Below are 19,208 nucleotides of genomic sequence, written 5' to 3'. Positions count from 1 at the left end.
ATTGAGGAAGGTCTGATATTCTCAAGAGTCTCTGATATCCGGCGGATTTCGTTTGACACTGACGACATGACGGATGTTATATTACCACTGGTTGGCATTCAGACTGCAGTCGCCCTCGACTGGGACGAAAATGAGGGCTTGATATTCTGGTCCGATGTTGATGTTAATTCTATTTCAAGAGCTAATTTCAATGGAACAGACCAAGAAGTATGTTCATTATTAATAATATTTTTTAAATTGTTAATTATGAAACATAATATTTTAATAATTTCACTGTTTCCCGAAACTAGAGCAGTCAATATATGTTTTATATACCTCATAGATGGATTCACGAGGCTTACTAGTTACTAGGCCTAGGCAATCAAAGGACTGGACTAATCTCTCTCAGCATCGTAGAGGTCACGTCTTCTTTATCGTACAAGCGTGTCATAAATTGCATAGCAACCAACTTATAGGTGGGACCTAGAGATTACACCTCACGACAGGGCAAGAAAGTCATTTAGGGTGAAAAAAGTATATCAACCTAACCAACGTCACAGGAGTGATGGCTGAAGTTTTGCCTGCTTCTTAACCAATCAGATACCTAGAATCTATGTAGTAGTTTTAATCCTTGCTGCTGTATTGCAAAATTCAAATGCATATGCAAAATACATGGCGAAAGATTGAAACCACGAACCTGAGGACCAAATTGTTATCCACCAAGTCCAAGTGGACTTGTGAATTTTATTTTACTTAAAATTTTAACTTGCTTTTTCCGTTTTCAGATTGTGGCTGACTCTAGCTTAAATAGCCCTGCAGGTTTGGCCGTTGATTGGATAAATAAGAAGCTGTACTGGACAGATGCAGGCAATGATCACATCGAAGTTTCTAACTATGATGGCAGTATGCGAGCACTTCTCATTTGGGAAGATCTTGAACGCCCCAGGGACATAGTTGTTGACCCCATTTCAGGGTAAGACAACACAAAATATTTATGTATATGTAGGAAGTAAATGACCTGATGGTGACATCACTGAAGATGATAACAGATACAATACAATATTTTTTTCATTTGAAAAGCAACATTCTTGTAAAGAAATTGAACCCAGTTACAAGATACAAGATAATAATTATCATAATATTGATATTAATAATATTAGTATCAATAATAACATCAATAATAATGTTTTAAGACCATGATCAAATGTGAGAGACCATTATCAAAAGTGAGTGAGAATAAATATGGAAAATATGGTTAAGTATATACTTGTATAGCTGCGTATTGTGTTCATTCCTAGTTATGCAGTTTGAGTTTCATATATTAAAGATGAAATATAGAGTATTATTAGAGCTTCTGTTTCTTGTTTATTTTTATATTTTTCTCTATAATAATTCCCATAATACTATTTACTTTTACCAGGAAATGTATTAAATTAGTGTTTGTTATTTCTATTAATTATTACTAAATAGATACATGTTCTGGACGGACTGGGGCAGTTTCCCTAAAATTGAGCGAGCATGGATGGATGGTACAAACCGCGTTGATATTGTAAGAGACAACCTTACATGGCCTAATGGTTTGGCTATAGATTATGATACCAATATGCTATTCTGGGTCGATGCAGGGAGGAAAGTGATTGGTATGACTGACTTCCATGGCAATAAAAAACAGGTAAAGAAAATAATCTGAGCTCTCTATTCTCTAATGGGTTGCAGAATGTTGTCATGTGCATACCCCCTAAAAAAACACTTGCATACATACATCCCCCCTTTCCATCCAACTGAAAAAGTTTGAAGCAAAAAATTCGCACTCGTAGTTAAAAATCACCTCAAATCATCTATGTTTTGTGAGCTAGGGGCCCTTCACCTGATTGTTCCCCCATTTACCATGGTGCCCCACCCCCCCCCCCCCCCGCTCTTATTTCAAGACTTCTAGATATGCCAATGAATGTTGTGCAAAATAACTCTGCTACTTCCTACCCATTATTTTCACTGTTTCCCTCCCCTAGTACCCACCAAGGATATATACATGAACAGTGCCCTCTATAGTTTAAACTCTCAGTAAACTTTATTAGTCTCAAAACTGGATTGATGAATCATTTACAATGAACTGCTAACTGAACCTTCAACATGATTGTTCTTATATTTTGCAAATTTTGATTATTGCCTCTTTTTGAAAAAACTTATTTTAAGAGTGACATAAAATTTCTGTTTCCTCATTTGTGATCTAGAACTTGATCGAACAAGGTCTTTCACATCCGTTTGGTTTGGCCATCCATGATGACCGCATTTACTGGACCGATTGGAAGGACAATAGCATTTACTCAGGAGATAAGGCAACTGGTCTGGATAGAGAAATTATCAGAAGTAACTTGGAAGATTTGATGGACATCCATGTCTATCATAAACGCAAACAGGATAGTATGTCAACAGTGGTTTTTATTTGATGGGAATTTAATTGATGCAACATAATTTGTTTAATCATAGGCAAACCTCCCAAGAACTGCTTCCACAGGAAGAATCATTTTTATTATTAATTATTACAGAAACAAAAAATTAAATCAATCATTATTGGATATTAATCAGAGTCCTAATAATAGTATTCTAATAATTATTTTGTTATTAATAGTAATTTTGTATTATGGAGACCTGTAGTAAAGTATGTAGATATACAACATAAAGAGATCCTTTTTCTTTCTATTGGGAACTATTTAATTGTAAGCGATTATTAAATATTAAAGTGTAGTTGTGTTTATGATTCCATTTTGCCTTGTTTTTGATATGTATCAAAAGATATGAATATAATATTAAAAATTGAATCAGGATAAGAAATTATTTTTGCACAATTATCTGGTGTATCTAATATGCTGTTCTAATGCTGGTCACTAAACACAATGTTTGAACAAGAAAACAATAACTTAAAATCTCCCTTAAAATAACAAATGTTGTATAAAAATGTAAACGTATTCATTAATAGCGTGCTTTGAATTGCATGACAGCTGTAGGACGTAGAACGTAATGACGCCATTAAAAATCATCTGTGCATGCGAGAACAATAAGTTCTCGTCGCGTAGATGGGAGGACGCAATTTGACCAAATCTACGTATGCAGCAGAGAACGTAGGACGCCCGGTATGACGCTCATGCCTGAATGAATCCGTCTAAACATCACGTTGTCAAACAAATTGAAAGCTCCCTAAGGAACATAGGCAAAAGATCTGTTAGATGCCCATTGTACTAAGCCTCTGCATTGCTTAGTAGGGTGACCTACACAATTTTTGGTTTAGTGAACGTAGATTAATTCATACCCAAACTGATCAGTTTCCTTATAATTTAAAAAACTTTTCTTCCTAGCGCCATCGCCATGTGAGAAAAATAATGGAGGTTGTAGCGATCTGTGTTTGATAAAACCAGGAGGACACAGTTGTGCTTGTAAAAAGGGTGTGCTGATGGGACCAGACAAGATGACATGTAAAAAAGGTAAGATCCTCTTAAATTTACATAAATTTCGGACTTGAAAACTGTTGAACTGAGTTGTCTTGTTTTTAATCCTATCGTTCGTTGAGACACGCAGTATCAAAACCAGACTTGTAACAATAGGTTTAGGTTGGTTGCAGAAGTGCATCTTCTGCAATTACTGCACCCGACTGCCTTGCATCCGACGGTCATAGGCCAACGAAATTCTATGGAGAGCGCAATACCACAACGCGCGCGCAATGGATAGCTTTAACGATGATCTATTCTTCCTGCCTCTGGCAATCAGCAGACAGTGTGGCGTTGTCTTTCACTCACAGAGAGCGGGGTTGGGTTCATCGGCTGACGGATGTCCCGGCTTAACTGTTTATTGTGCAACTGCGAACTGTGGAACCTGTGCATGCACTGAAGGTTGAAGCTGCTTTTCTGTTGTACTTTTAACTGATACTTCTAAATTCAATTTTTCATTATTAAATAATTACCTAATTATACCAATAGGCTATAAATCTAAAAGCTGTTTTGTAATTTTGTTGTAGGTTTTGATAACTTTCTCATATTCACAAAGAAGCAAGATATTCGAGCTGTTTCGCTAGATGTGCCATACATGGCTGACGTAGTCCTACCCATATATGGAATGGAGAATGCAATTTCAGTGGATGTTGACATGGTAGAAGGTATTTATGAATGAAACTCTTTTTCTGGCATGCTCTATTAATAATAATAATAATAATAATAATAATGATGATGATAACAATAATAATAATTTTAATAATAATATTGAAAATTTACAAAGCACTGGTATCAATTTAAGAGAAAACATTAATGGCATCCCTCCTCAAGAAAGTCAAAAAATGAAAAAAAAAAATTAAAAAAAAAAAAAAAAAAATTAATGAAACCACATACAATAAAAACAGTTATATTACATGAGCTGTACTTGGGTGGGTCTCACTCTTTCTATGTAGCCATGGTTGCACAGATACGCCACGTAATGTGGTATGCTGGGCTCCAATAGTTTCCACCTTTGGCCTGTGCTCTAGGCTCCGCTACCGTGCACCACCGAGGCAGCGACGCTGACCCAAGTAAGGTTAAGTGTAAAAAATAAGTAAATTATGTTTCAAATAAGAATGTTTGTGTTCTAAGTCTTCCAATAATTATTTTTATGATGACCTTTTTCCTTTCTGTATCCCACTCTCCTTTCTCTGTTTATTTTCTTCCTGAATAGTAGTTTTCTTATATTTTTCTTTGAGTAATTCTCTTTCTTTTCCTTTCAACTCTAGTCTGATCCATTTCCATTTTTTTGTTGCAAATCAAATAGAAATACAGTATGTAGATTGCATGCTATTATACAAATAATGAATGTTTCTGAGTGCAATGGGGTAGAATATTTCATTCAGTGAAAGATTGGATTTTCTATTCAACGAGGTGTAGCCGAGTTGTATAGAACATCTAAACTTTCACCGAATGAAATATTCTACCCCATTGTACGAATAAGAAACATTCATTATTTGTTTTTATACAACACCTAGGCATGCTCTTCTACGAATACTACAAGGACCCATCTTCCTTTCAAAGGCCAGCATGAATCAAGCCTAGCCGCCTAGGCATAGGAATAGATCAAGTTAAGGTTTGGCTAATAATAGACTGAAATCCTCACCGCTGAAGCTGCCGAAATACTCCATATGTTTAACTGCATATTTTGTTGCCTTTTTCGTTGATTCGGCATAACTTTCATTCAGTAATTCCTCCAAACCTTCTTCGCCCAAAAGTACAAATAGTCCAGTACCGAATGGACCTGCCATTTTATCGGCGGAGCAAGGGCTGCTGAATGACCAACTCCATGTTGACGACGCATGGGTTGAGGCTAGGCTAATTTTTCTCGTTCGCATTTGCATTTGAGATTTTTGTCTTAGAGATGAAAAAGTATTATTCAACGATGTTGACTAGTACACAAATAATATTCATTTTAAATCAATCTCACATGACCTGTTTTTAGCCAATCAAATTAATAGAATATATACAGGTTTTTGTTGTTGTTTCTTACATAATCATTTTGTTCATTTATAGGTATGGTTTATTGGTCTGATAGAGCCAGGAAAACAATTTCCCGAGCCCCTTTGGATGGGTCATTCATGGAAGATGTTGTGAAGGAGGGGATTGATATACCAGATGGACTTGTTGTGGACATCATCGGCCGTACGATATACTGGACAGACACAGGAAGAGACCTGATTACGGTGGCAAATTTAGATGGAACTCATCAGCGTGTTATCGTCTGGGAGAACATAACAAATCCACGGGCTATTGTACTTCATTATGAAGCTGGGTAAGTAAAGGGCAAATCAGCATTGTGTGACACAGCCCAACAAGTTTTATAATCGTATATTGTTTAAAATTGCATTCATATGTTTACAAGATGAAAACTAAATGGTATGATAAACATTCGAAGTGATATTAACAAAATCATAAATATTTCGGTACACCATGTGTAAAAATATGATTTTTGAGATAAAAGTACTGGTTGGTTGTATCAATGTTTCTGTTAGATTGCTCTAACCATCATAGGAAAATAAAGTGAAATTATTATCATTATGGTTATTTTTATTGAATAAATTCATTGGATCCAAACGATAAGTGTGTACTAAAGGTTCTTAAGATGTTACTATTTATTTCTTGATGTTTTGCCTGCTATCAGCAAGGCTTATTCATAAGTGCTTATAATATGACAGTGGTGGGCTTTCTGATGTCAACTCGGATGAACCATGTCGGTGAACATTAGCCTTTGATGACCGTTTGGGATTTCCCAAACGGGATGTGCAGGGGGTCTGTCTCTTTCAAGATATTATCTGAAATATGTGGCAGTTCGTGTGGGCCCTGATCTCTGTATAATGTTATTGGGGTGTAGTCATGTTGATGGCTTCTTTGATAATTTTGGTGTTACATTCTGATTCCTTGGCTAAATACTGACGGTATTCCAGTTTGGGACGTGATCATGTGTACGTCATATGGTGAGTGATGGCTGAGTTGTGAATGGTGCTTTGAGGCTGACAGTCTGTGTGATCTAGTTAACACTCCTTTACATTGTTCTGTCACTTCCTTTTTGTGTTCATTGATTCTAGTTTTTAGGGATCGGCCGATTTCTCCTGTGGACGTATGTGTTGTTACAGTTATGGCAATCTACCTTGTATACAATGCCACAAGTGTCCTTTCTTAAAATTTTATCCTTGTGGTGGATCAAAAGATTTTTGAGCTTGTCTAATTGTGGTGTGAAGTATGTGTTAATATTGTATTTTCTTAGGTTAATGTTAATATTATTACTTTCGGAAAAGTAGGGGGATTACCTGGATGTTATTGTTCATTTCAGCACTCTCGTTATGAAATGGTATGATCATGTACAGTATCTTATAGGCGCCTCTTTACGGCTGCTAAGTAGTCACGGACCACGCCCATATGCAATTCAGCACAATGATGCTGAAATGTGTCATTGACTTTCCCTCTATATTATAATTGTTATTATAATTGGTCATTCTCAGGTACTTTTACTGGACTGATTGGGGTAAGCAGATGATTGAGAGAGCTTGGATGGACGGAAGCCATCGCGAGCCGGTCATCTATTATAATATTGGATGGCCGTATGGCCTGACTATTGACAAACAGATGGACAAGCTGATGTGGACTGATGCAAGATATAATGTAAGCAAGTGTAGTTCAATTTAATTAAATCTTGAATAATTGATTTTTAATTTGTTATTGCTAAAAACTATCTAATCTTTTAGTATTAATAAATTTAATATTTACTAGTTAGATGTATAGTTTAAATTCAAGAAAATTGGTGCACAATAATACTGTATTTAATATTTTATATAAATAAATATTAAATATTGAAGAGTTGTTGAAGAATGGCTTATAGGATACATATATTTGATCATTTCCTCAAAAACAACTTTCCAGGTTTTAGAATTTTTTTACCTCTGCCTGAATGCTTAAATGCCGAGCCTTTTTTCCTAGTTCCTTCCCATATGCCAAGTGTGGCACCATAATTAGCAAAGTGAAGTTCAAGTTTGAATTATTTGCTATTTGTTAAATAACACTGGAATGTCATGTGATGCTCACTTAAATCAGAAAATTACAATTACAAAACTCATGAATTAAATTCACAATAAAGAAAAGAAGAAACACATCATCCAGGAAAGTTAGATTAATTCATTTAGCATTTTAGCCTGATAGCTTTATGAAAGTCTGTGCCTCCCTACTGTAGCATTGACAAGAACTGCATTGCCGACCACTGGGAAGTAATCCTAAGTACCTCAACCCAGAATGGAATTTATCATTCATGATGAATACTCAACTGTGATGATACTGTATACAAACATATAATATTTATTTTTAGGTCATTACATCCTGTCCTTCCCAGACCCTGTAGGGCAAGAGTTCATATTTTGGTGCCCACTGCCAGTGAATTTACATGCAATACAATAGTAGTATTTTTTGACAGGTGTGGACATGAACTTGCGTCCTTGTACCCTAAGTGAACCCTGTCTGAGGCAAACTCTTGTCCTCGGTGGCAAACATGTTAAGGTATTCATAATCTTCAAGTTGTGAATACATTTCTGTGTTTTTTCCGAACAGAAAATTGAGATGTGCGATTACAATGGGAAGAACCGACGAGTACTCATTGAGTTGGGCTACAAGCAGTCTCAGGTCTATGGCCTCACGGTCACTGGTAATTACATGTACTGGACAGTGGATGGGACAAGTAGTGGCATCTACCGCGCGGAAAAGCGGTATAGTGCCGAGGAAACACGCGTCATTGGCAAATTGTCTGGCTTGACGGATATTCATGCCATCAGCAACCAAGTTACAGGTGGGACTGACACACAGTATTAAGTTATCTTCCACTATTTTCTACTTCATATAATTTATTTTGTCTCAAATTATACACACACAAAATAAAACAGGTTTCATATCGGCAAGTCAGGATTACCAAAAGTATACTCAAATAATACTCGATTAAGATACATAAACATAAAAGAAACATTAAAATTAGATAAAATTGCTCTTAAATATATTAATTTATATCAAAAAATATAATCAGTACAATTTCACAGTTCTATAAATTTAATATCTGTCAAACTATTAGCTAAATTCAAATGTGTATTGCCAGCAATCAGAAGAGTACAGGCTGGGAGTCCATTTTGTCTGGATGCACACCTCCCTTCCCAATTCTAGCAGAAAATTAGTTGCGCTGTGTAAAAAAGTTACTATGGTTTTAATTGGAAAAAGAATTTTAGTTTCACATTCAAAATTTTTGCATGCAGTAAAACCAGCCTATTCTTGCAAAACATTATAACAGTAATAATAATAATAATTGCTTTGTGTCTGGCTACAACATTAACACAATAAGGGTACTTTAAACAAACTAAAAGATTTTCATCAATGAAAGCTAAGAATATTTAAATAAAATACTAAATTGATGAAAATAAACATGTCAACCAGTTGCATCCAACTCTCAGATGAAAAAAAAAATCTAGTAGTGTCATTATTATTGTCATCATTTTCATCAGTATTTTTTTCATCAATTTGTCTTCAGGAACAAACAAGTGTGGTAGTAACAATGGCAACTGTAGCCATCTCTGTCTTCCTACTCCCACTGGAATATCCTGCAGTTGTCCCACTGGAATCAAACTGAATCCAGATCTAAGAACATGTCCAAGTAGTAAGTAAAACAACTCTGCTCAATTCACCACCAGAGGGACCCCACTGGAAACAATTGTCTTCCGACTTCAATTGGTTATACTTGGTGTGATTCACACCAAAATGTCCTATCCTAATAACGCATAGACTTGGGGAACTAGTAAAGTTTTAAACAAAGCAGTTGAAAAACCAAAACATAATAATCTTATATATATATTTTTAGTGTACAACATGTATTATGGCTCTTTCCACTAAAAGCTACATATACTGTACACTAGACACGATAACAACATGACAAAGACGTATCATTGCGTCGTTTATATTCTTCAACACTAAGCACATTTTTATCATGTCGTGTCATTATTATGTCTAGTGTGAATGTAGTTTAAGCCCTGTCCCTTGGATAAAGGTCTCAGAAAATAATAACGTAAACGTATGTAAACATGTGTGTTTTTGTAGGACACATATATGCATATTTCTGACCCTGTTCTTGTTATAGTCAGTTAAGTTTTATTAACTCTCCGATATCGTTCATGTAAAAGCCATTTTCATTTTTTTTTTTTTTTTGGAATGATATAACTTGAAGCAAAGAAAATATCTCTCTTATGACAATAAGGAATGTTGTATGTGTATTTGTATATTGTTTTTCATTTACTTTTATTGTTGATCACTCATTTAGTACCAGAGAATTTCCTAATCATTGCCAATCGGAACAAGATAAGAAGAATATCGCTGGACACACCTGAGCATGTGGATGTCGTTTTACCTGTTCCTGATCTCATCAACGTCATTGCTATTGATTTTGATAGTTTGGATGAGAAGATATACTATACCGACGTTTACAATGATGTCATAAGGTAAGATAGCCTTTCAGTCTAAATGTGATGTTTTTATACAGCATTTAAATTATTGAACAACAGAGAAGGAGAAATATAAAAATATTATATCCGTACTATAATTATCATTATTATCATTATCATCATCACCATAATAATAATAATAACAACAACAACAACAACAATAATTACTTTATACAGTGCCTTTTATATCTAAACCTTGAGAAATATATCATTGTCAGTATTTTCTCAATAAAACTCCACTTTTTAACCATCATTTTACAATTAATGTTTTGCAGAGTAAAATAATCAAATTCCAATTTAATCCAATCCAATCTTACCTTAGTGACCATCCATATTTTTTAAAAATTTCACTTCTTCAAAAATCATAATTTTATTGTTTACACTTTCAGGGTGTGGGAGGGGATCACAGAAAAAATTATGTATTGTACAATGAATCAATAATTTATAAATGATGAAAATAATGGATTATACAGCAACAACAAAATATTTCTTCAAACCTATTCAATCTTTAGTCATGTATGTATTATGATTTATGATTTAATATTTTTTACATACACAGGCGTATGGATTATGATGGATCAAATGTAGAGGACATAATTACAAGCAACTTAACAACTGTTGATGGAATAAGCGTTGATTGGATCGCAAGGAATCTGTATTGGACTGATACTGGTAGAAACACGCTGGAGGTTTCTCGTTTAGATGGTAGCCACAGAAAGACTATCATTTCAACTAATATAGACGAGCCAAGAGCTATTGCTGTATGTCCATCCAAAGGGTGAGAAATGATCAATAAAAAATTGTTCGAGGTGCTTTGCAAAAAGATTGAAATACTTCTAAAATGCCTGAATTGTTTATATGTTAAGAATAATAATAAAAACAATTAAATATTAGTATTCAATAATAAATTCAATAGAATGCTTCATTAGCATGGTATGAAACAATTGGTAAATTGTTTATATATTAAGAATAATATTAAAAACAATTAAATATTAATATTCAATTATATGTTCAATAGAAGGATTCATTAACATGATATGAAACATTTGATGAACTGTTTATATATTAAGAATAATATTTAAAAAAATTAAATAATAATATTCAGTTATATGTTCAATAGAAGGCTTAATTTGATATAAAAAAAAGTGGCTGGCCTCATAACACACTAAGTGGTCACCTCATGTGCAATGATTACTATTATACTGAAGTAATTGTCCAGTTTATTTTTAATTTCTACATAGTTTACTTTTCTGGACTGACTGGGGACTGCGCCCTAAAATAGAGAGATCAAACCTTGATGGTTCATCACGTAGAACTCTAATCGCATCTGGACTCGGCTGGCCGAACGGCCTCACCATCGACTACCAGACCGTTAGAATTTACTGGGCTGATGCCAAGCTTAATAGAATTGATACGGCCGATTTCGATGGACGTCTTCGAACAACACTGAACCGTGATGTCTTCCGACCATTTGGAATTACTTTGGTAATTTTTTAAAGCCCTAATATTTACAGATCATTACCTCATAGATTTATGTATACTCATTAATGTATTTCATTTATCAATCATTTTCATGCTTTCTACATAATTTTTTAGAACAGCATAATCCTTACCATTTTAATTATATTGGGTGGATACTGGTACAGTAAATGCTCATGCTAGTATCGTCATCCTCATCGGCGTACTGATCGTCAACATGTCATCATCATTGTAATCATTATTATTATTATTGTTATTATTATTATTATTATTGTTATTATTATTGTTATTATCATTATTCTTATAATTATGTTACTAAAACTTACCTTAAGGGGAACTTAAATGATGGAGTAATTAGAGAACAATTCAGAAAATGATGTTAAGGGGAAAATAACACAAAAGATATTACCCTTAAGTCTGAGTTAATGCTAATTATTATTATTATTATAATACTATAATATTTTAATATTATTATTATTATTACTATCGTTATTGTTATTGTAATTGTTATTATACATACGGTATATGTTAATCACAGAATAATATTAAACGTAACATTGCTTTTTGTAATATTAGGGAAGTTTGGTTTGCTACAAACATTTCTATGGCTCGAATGCGAACTTAATTGTATATTTCATTTGTTGGATTTTTCTTTAAAAAGTACTGTAAAAAAATGATATTTTATATACTGTAAACACTTTTGTTGTATGGTTAATATTTACTGACCAAAATTAATGTAAACATTTATCAAATCACTAGCACAGAGCCATTGACTAAACAAGTTCATAAAGAACTTGTCTTGTAATATTTGAATAAAGTTTGGAATGAAAATATTATAAACAACTTCAATTGTAAAGGATGTGAGCTTCTATGACCTTTGATCCCTCTTTCTTTTTTGTTGTAGTATGGGGAATGGTTGTATTGGACAGACTGGAAAACTGAATCACTTGAAATAGGCCACAAATCAACCGGAAAAGGTCGTAAAACTTTCAACAATAATCTTCCATATCTAATGGATATAAAAATGGTCTCAAAATCCAGACAACATGGTAGGTTTTATGTTGAGGTCATCCATGTCAGGGGTCGCAAGTCTCTTGGGAGTAACAGAATTCTCCCGAAAAATTAGGGTGGGTCACACTCTCCCACGAGCAAGTAATTATCTCTTGGTAACTAACATTCCTTCGCAAATGATACTTGCATGTTTTTACGACTGTCATACCAGATCTTCCAGAAATGGCTTTCTTCCAGCCAGGGACCCCAGCTCAATGTACATTATTATATTGTGGCCAATCTGTCAGTTATTGTAAATAAAAATTTAAAAAACATTTAGGCTATCAAAATTTCTAATAATTAAATAATTCAACAATAAAAAGGATAAAATATATTGAATGCTTGCAGTACACCACGTAGATAGTTCTGAAAAGAACTGTTGCTTGTTGAGAAAAAAAAATTAGTGTTGTTATTATCTTTCGGAGGAAACAAATTTTTAACCACCCTTTTTTAAACCTTTTCCAACAAGTGTTTAAATATTTAAAAATCTGTAACTCATTCACTGTTCGCCAGTGTTTTGTCAAAGAGATTTTACTGTCTTAGAAAAATCAGTTTCTATGCAATTAATACATATTGTCTCCTGAAACTCTTTGTAATGGCATTTATTGTTCAGACATCAAATGTATACTGTACTTCCTGATCCCTACAACTTGACTTTGAAATTTATAATCAATAGTTAATTTTTTTTGTGTTATTTTTAAATGGCAATTTGTATTTTCAGAAATGTTTTTTCATTCCAAAATTATGGACAGTAACTTTTGGTTAGCCTAATAGTCATATTTTAATTACCATAACAACTATGTTTTGTAACATTTTTATATTTTATATTTATAGTGGTTGAGTTATGAAGAAAAATATATATTTTCTTTTTATTATTGTTTATTCAGGTTCTAATGAATGTGCGTTCAAAAATGGCGGATGTTCTCATTTATGCTTGGCACGTGAGACTGGTTATGTGTGTGCATGTCCCGATCACAAAGATGACAAGATTTGTTATACAAGTAAGTTTCGACAATCGTGTTGGTGATAGCATATTTTTTCAGTTATGCTATGGCTATTTTTGCCTGGAGTGTTGGTTCAAGGATAATGAACATTTCACCTACCCCGCCCTTTCGATATAGTTTGTCAGATCCTACTTTAATGAAAATTTGTATAATTTAAACATTTTTGTTGAATAACATAGTCTACAATATTGTACACATTTCTGTTCATAAACTTGATATAAAATCCCTACTGTTACAATTTGTATTATAGGATTAACTCCTGTATGAAATATATGTATGTAATTATTGAAGTCAAAATGTTTATTAATAATGAATGCAATATTAATTTTGCAGTGCCTTATGAAGAAGTTGGTTACCTATCAACTAAACCTTCAGGTAAGTCATATGTTATTATCTACATAAACGATTATTGCTTAATCATTGTTAAGTTACTCAAAAGGAAATAGAAGCAAGAAAACAGAAGTAAGAGCAAAGTATTTGAAATAACTAAACAACAAATATTTAGCAGGTCTTGTCACAAAATAACCAATGACTGCAAAATATCCTTTAGCAAAACAAGTTCTCGTAATCTCAAAAGCTCCAATGAGGGCAGTATGATAGAGGCATATTGGACCTAACGGCCGCCCATACAAAAATTATCTATTATCAATCAGCCAACTCAGCCTGCCGTCATCGGAGCTGAAAAAAAAGCTCAAAAAAGGATCAATTAATCAATCAGCGCTGAGCTTGCTCGCATGCCCATCCATGGTCAATCAACACAAACCTACGTTGTGAGTATGTGGTGTATTTTTGTGTATGTTGATTGAATCGATATGTTCATGCACAATTTAAACTACAAAATGGCTTAATTAATGTTCATATTTTATTGTGTTTCACAGAATATGAAGTTTATCAAAGTACTGAGCTGCCCAATGGGATTAAAGTAAATCACAAACCAACAAATGGAGATAGTGACGATGTTGAAATAAGGTAAGCTTATTCTTTCATTCTATTATTATCTGTCTTTGAGTTATCTGTGCTATTTTCTTAAGGGCAGATTTATGCTTAAAGTGAAGTTGAGCTGAGCTATCTTCGCCAAAGTGAACAAAATATATTGTAAACATGTGTGTTGCATTTATTAATATTTAACAGTTGCATTGATATTGATGTCGTTCTCAATCATTCTTTTCATAGTGTTTATATTTAAAATAATAGTTCTGACCAAAATTGTTTAATAATGTTAGTAGTTGCAGGATTAAGTAATACAGACATTCTAAGAATTATTGGGACTTATTGGAAATATATATGTATTCATATGAGGCATGTTGTGGCGAAATGGTTAAGTTGTCGCACAGTCCAGTTTTGAGTAATTAAGCTATAAAATATGGGAGCTCAAAAAATTTCCTAAAAATCCAAATTTTTTTTTCACTATAGATCAACAGTTTAATGTCTTATTAATCATGTCCCAAAGTGTTAGTTCTGGAAGTGGTTAACAAATTATTTATTTAACGTTATTTTTTTATAGTTCATTCTATTAAACAATGTATGTACAAATAACTTTGAAAGGCAATTACTCAAAATCATGTTTATCTTGAGTCTAAGAGTACTGTACTTTCACTTTCCAATAACTTAAGCTTGAAATGTCCAATTTGAATGAATGACCTCTCATTTTAAAGATAACATACTCAGGTATCTGATAATACCAATATTAACTTGAGTTTCAATTTTTGCTACAACTTAGCCATTTTGCCACAACATGCCTCATATGTTTGCTATTTTAGATTGTCTTTAATACTTTATTAATTATAATATTTATGCAAGCCTTTTCAGCTATTGACTGCCATCGTGTACTGATAATATATAACTGAATAAATAAGAGAATTAATAAGTAAATGAATGAATGAACAATGAAAAATATGAAAGAATGACACTATGTTTAATAATCTACTTTTTTAGGTGTACATCAAGTACCTGTTCTCAGTCCGCTGAGGAGCCAGGGTTGATAAAAACCTACATGTTCATCATTGCTGGTCTTATAGCTTTCCTCTCACTACTTGTTGTTTTAATTTGGATAATAGTTTGGAGAAGGTATGTAACAATTTGAAGCAAACATGGTGCGGAGGGAGGGAGTAATGGGGTTTGGTTAGTGTGTCCGCTGGTATCCGGGCCTGGAACTGATGGGAGGAAATGATGAGAAGATTATGATTTCACTGGCATGTCACAGCATTTGCTGACAATTTTGTTCACTTGATTGTGAAATGATTCTACTGTTCATGTTTATATCTACTCTGTACAGATATATAGATCAGTAGTGGATTCAAGTGGGGTGGGAGCCTAGCTGGCACGGGCCCTGTAAACTTTCAATATTACACAAAATGTAGAAAAAAAGGAAAATTATATTTAAATATAAGTCTGAGAATGCCATTTCTTATGCCATAATCATAATTTTCTTACCTCAGCCATCGATAAAAGTGCATTTTTTATGTTGTAAATTAATATATATATATTTTTTTTTACTTTGAATCAACAATATTTCTGATTTTTACACTACTTTTAATTGACCATAATCTTACTTGGCTATTTGCTACAACAGTCGGAAACCAGTTCTTAATTTTGATTGGATGTTCTTGTCCTATTCCAATCCATGCACACAGTAACATCCAATCGGAATTAGGAATTTTGATGATGTAACATTAACCACTGCCCTGCTACAAATCTAGCTGCATTTTTTGTTTACTGTTTCCTGACCTATAAAGTTTTTGTTTTGGTCATATTAGGAGACAGAAAGAATACCAATCTCAAACTTCGCTTGTAACCTCGAACCTTCGATATGACCCTGAAACAGATGAGTTGAGCTATCTTCGGCAAAATTCAAGAAGGATATATCGGCCAAGATTCACAGACACGGAAGTAGGTTTAATATAATATTATATGTATATCCACTTCATAAACACTCATGTTCACTCGATCCTAACACTGTTCACTCTATTCTAATACTGTTCATTCCATCCTAACACTGTTCACACCATCCCCACATTGGTAACCCATCCTAACACTGTCTACTCTAACCTAGCACTGTTGAATCAATCCTAACACTGTTTACTCTAACGTAACAATGTTCACTCTATTCTAATACTGTTCACTCCATCCCAACATTGTTCACCCCATCCTAACACTGTTTACCCTAACTTAGCACTGTTCACTCCACCCTTACACTGCTCACTCAATCCTACCACTGTTTAATCTAACCTAACACTGTTCGCTCCATCCCAACATTGTTCACCCCATCCTAACACTGTTTACCTTAACTTAACACTGTTCACCTCATCCTAACACTGTTCACTCAATCTTAACACTGGTATCTCTATACTTAATGATCACTTCATCACACTGTTTACTTCATCCTATAATTTTTGTTTGACAGTTTCTCAATTACTTATATATATGGGTATTTTTAGTTTGTAATATATATTCAATGAATATGAATTTCCTTAATATTGAATATTCATCAATTTTTAATTTTTGTTTCATTTTTTTGAATATGTTAAAATTTTCATCAACAGACGGAGAACTATCCATGGCTTACACATGACGCTGAGGCACCGCTGCAGGGGATACAATCGCTAAGAACACAAACAAAACCAGGTCATAATATGTATGAGAAACGAACTTATATAGATGCAGAAGAGAAGAAGCCACTGAACGTTGCTTTGCCTCCGCTAGACACCCCAGGATATTGTGAGAAAGTACTATTCAAGCGCAAGGAAACTCATTTTTGAAACTCATATGCGTATTATGTATTTTTTTGTCGTTTATCGGAAGGTGGTAACTCAATTGACTGCAAAAACTGGTAAAATAATAAAGATTTCATAATCAGAAGCCCTCATAAGTGCACCGTTGATAAATCAAGAAGATAAATAGATACTTGTGAGGATGCAGAGATGAGCTGACCCATAAGGGCAGGGCTAATATGTCAGACTCTTGCAGACAGGGCCTAAATGCAAGCCCATTTGGGCTGGGCCAATATATACAGAACTGTGTAACCAGGAGAAATGTATTTCTCCTGGTGTGGGCAGTACTTCAAACATCTTCTTGGATAACCAGTTTGCAGACCCATGGAGTTACTACCAAATACAGATTTTTTTTTTAGGCCAGTGCCAATATAAAAAACTTTTGAAGGAGGATCACTTTGCAGAGCAATGGAGACAGACACAAAACACCCAACTTTTTTAGGAGAGTGCCATTAATATAATGGGTAGTGCAAAGTGTACAGACCTGTGTGAGCACGGCCAATGAACAAGTTTAATATGTGGTTGTCGGTTGTTAATGTAAGAAATTATTTTGTCTACTACATTGACAGGAATTTAAATTAGCTAAATGACACATGACAGGGACGTATGAACATCACATTAAATGTGAGCAAATATATTTTTATTCTTAGAGACAAAGTTTGGTATATTTCAGCCTGGCTTCAATTTCCTGCCTTGGTGTCAATTAAAGGAGTAGGCTGGCTCTCCAGTGGTTACTTCTTTCTCTAGAAGACGACTTCAATTGGTTGTTCCATTCCTAAACAATTGATTGACAGATAATTTTAATAAAAATGTAATATTGGTATTTATTCTGCAGGTGTAGACTAAGCTGACACCTGGTATTAATATTGATTAAAAAATTGGGAATAGGCTACAAAAAATAAAAATTGCAAACCAGAAAATTTGGTCAAAAATATTGTTAAGTTGGTTAACATTACAGTATCCCCCATTTTTCATAACAAACACTTGATTTTACCAAGATTGTGCAATTTTTTTTTTACCAGAAAGCAGATGGTGAAAAAAATGACAAAATATCAGATTTCCTTCAAAATTATTTACTTATTTATTGAAAGAAAGAAAGAAATTTCATAACGAAGTGTAGACTCAAAAAAAAAAATTGAATCTCTAAAACGATTGTGAATTACATGAAAACTAACCATTAATTGATGATTAAAAAATATGCTTTATGTGGCAGACAAGAATGTAGTTCGTGAAAAATGACAAAATATCAGATTTACCTTAATAATTATTTATTGAATATTGTATTTAATAAATTTCTTAACAAAATGTACAGACACAAAATTGAAATTAGAACTTCAAAACGATTGTGAATTTCATGAGAATTAACTATTGATTGATTATTAAAAAATAATTTGTTATTAGGAGAAAGAAATTTAATACAATTTATGGTTTTTTGTGTTGATGATCATACCTTCTTTAAAAAAATATGATTAAGGTATGGAATCATAAATTTACCAAAATGTTTCCTTGTGTTAATTAAACCTTTTAAAAACAATTAAAAAAAATCAACTCATTTTCTTATTTAATTTGAATTTGTAAAAAAATGACAAAATATCAGATTTATATCAATATTTATCAATATTCTAAATAATATTTTGTTGAATATTTAATACATTTCATATGACAAAGTGATTCAAAATTAAAATTGGAATTAGAACCTTAAAACGATTGTGAATATTACATGACAACTGACAATTAATTGATGATTAAAAAAATATGTTGAAAATATTAATAAGTGTTGTTAGGAGTAAGGAATGTAATAAAATTTATTGCTTTTTAAAATGATGACATACTTTTATTAAGTTATAAATTCATAAATTTACAAAAATGTTTCCTTGTGTTAATTAATAGATTTAAAAGCAC

General features: G+C 33.2%; 1 protein-coding gene across 1 annotated transcript; it reads left to right on the top strand.

Moving 5' to 3' along the window:
* Window positions 1-6: 6 nt before the first annotated feature.
* Window positions 7-17,568, top strand: LOC117109080 (low-density lipoprotein receptor-related protein 4-like). The gene is made up of 20 exons (XM_033251322.1): window positions 7-207; window positions 765-952; window positions 1,450-1,651; window positions 2,211-2,400; window positions 3,333-3,458; window positions 3,989-4,126; window positions 5,517-5,775; window positions 6,983-7,142; window positions 8,079-8,313; window positions 9,040-9,165; window positions 9,823-10,000; window positions 10,563-10,781; window positions 11,245-11,488; window positions 12,387-12,531; window positions 13,420-13,533; window positions 13,870-13,911; window positions 14,415-14,505; window positions 15,472-15,603; window positions 16,293-16,425; window positions 17,079-17,568. The coding sequence occupies exons 1-20, from the start codon at window positions 67-69 to the stop codon at window positions 17,292-17,294; spliced, it is 3,279 nt and encodes a 1,092-aa protein (XP_033107213.1). The 5' UTR covers window positions 7-66; the 3' UTR covers window positions 17,295-17,568.
* The last annotated feature ends 1,640 nt before the right edge of the window (window positions 17,569-19,208 follow it).

The sequence above is a fragment of the Anneissia japonica genome, unplaced genomic scaffold (assembly GCF_011630105.1).
Source record: "Anneissia japonica isolate Jap-2015-1 unplaced genomic scaffold, ASM1163010v1 scaffold14165_len174324_cov138, whole genome shotgun sequence".
Lineage (NCBI taxonomy): Eukaryota > Metazoa > Echinodermata > Crinoidea > Comatulida > Comatulidae > Anneissia > Anneissia japonica.
Note: the sequence above shows the minus strand (reverse complement) of the source record. Positions and strands in the feature narration are given on the sequence as shown.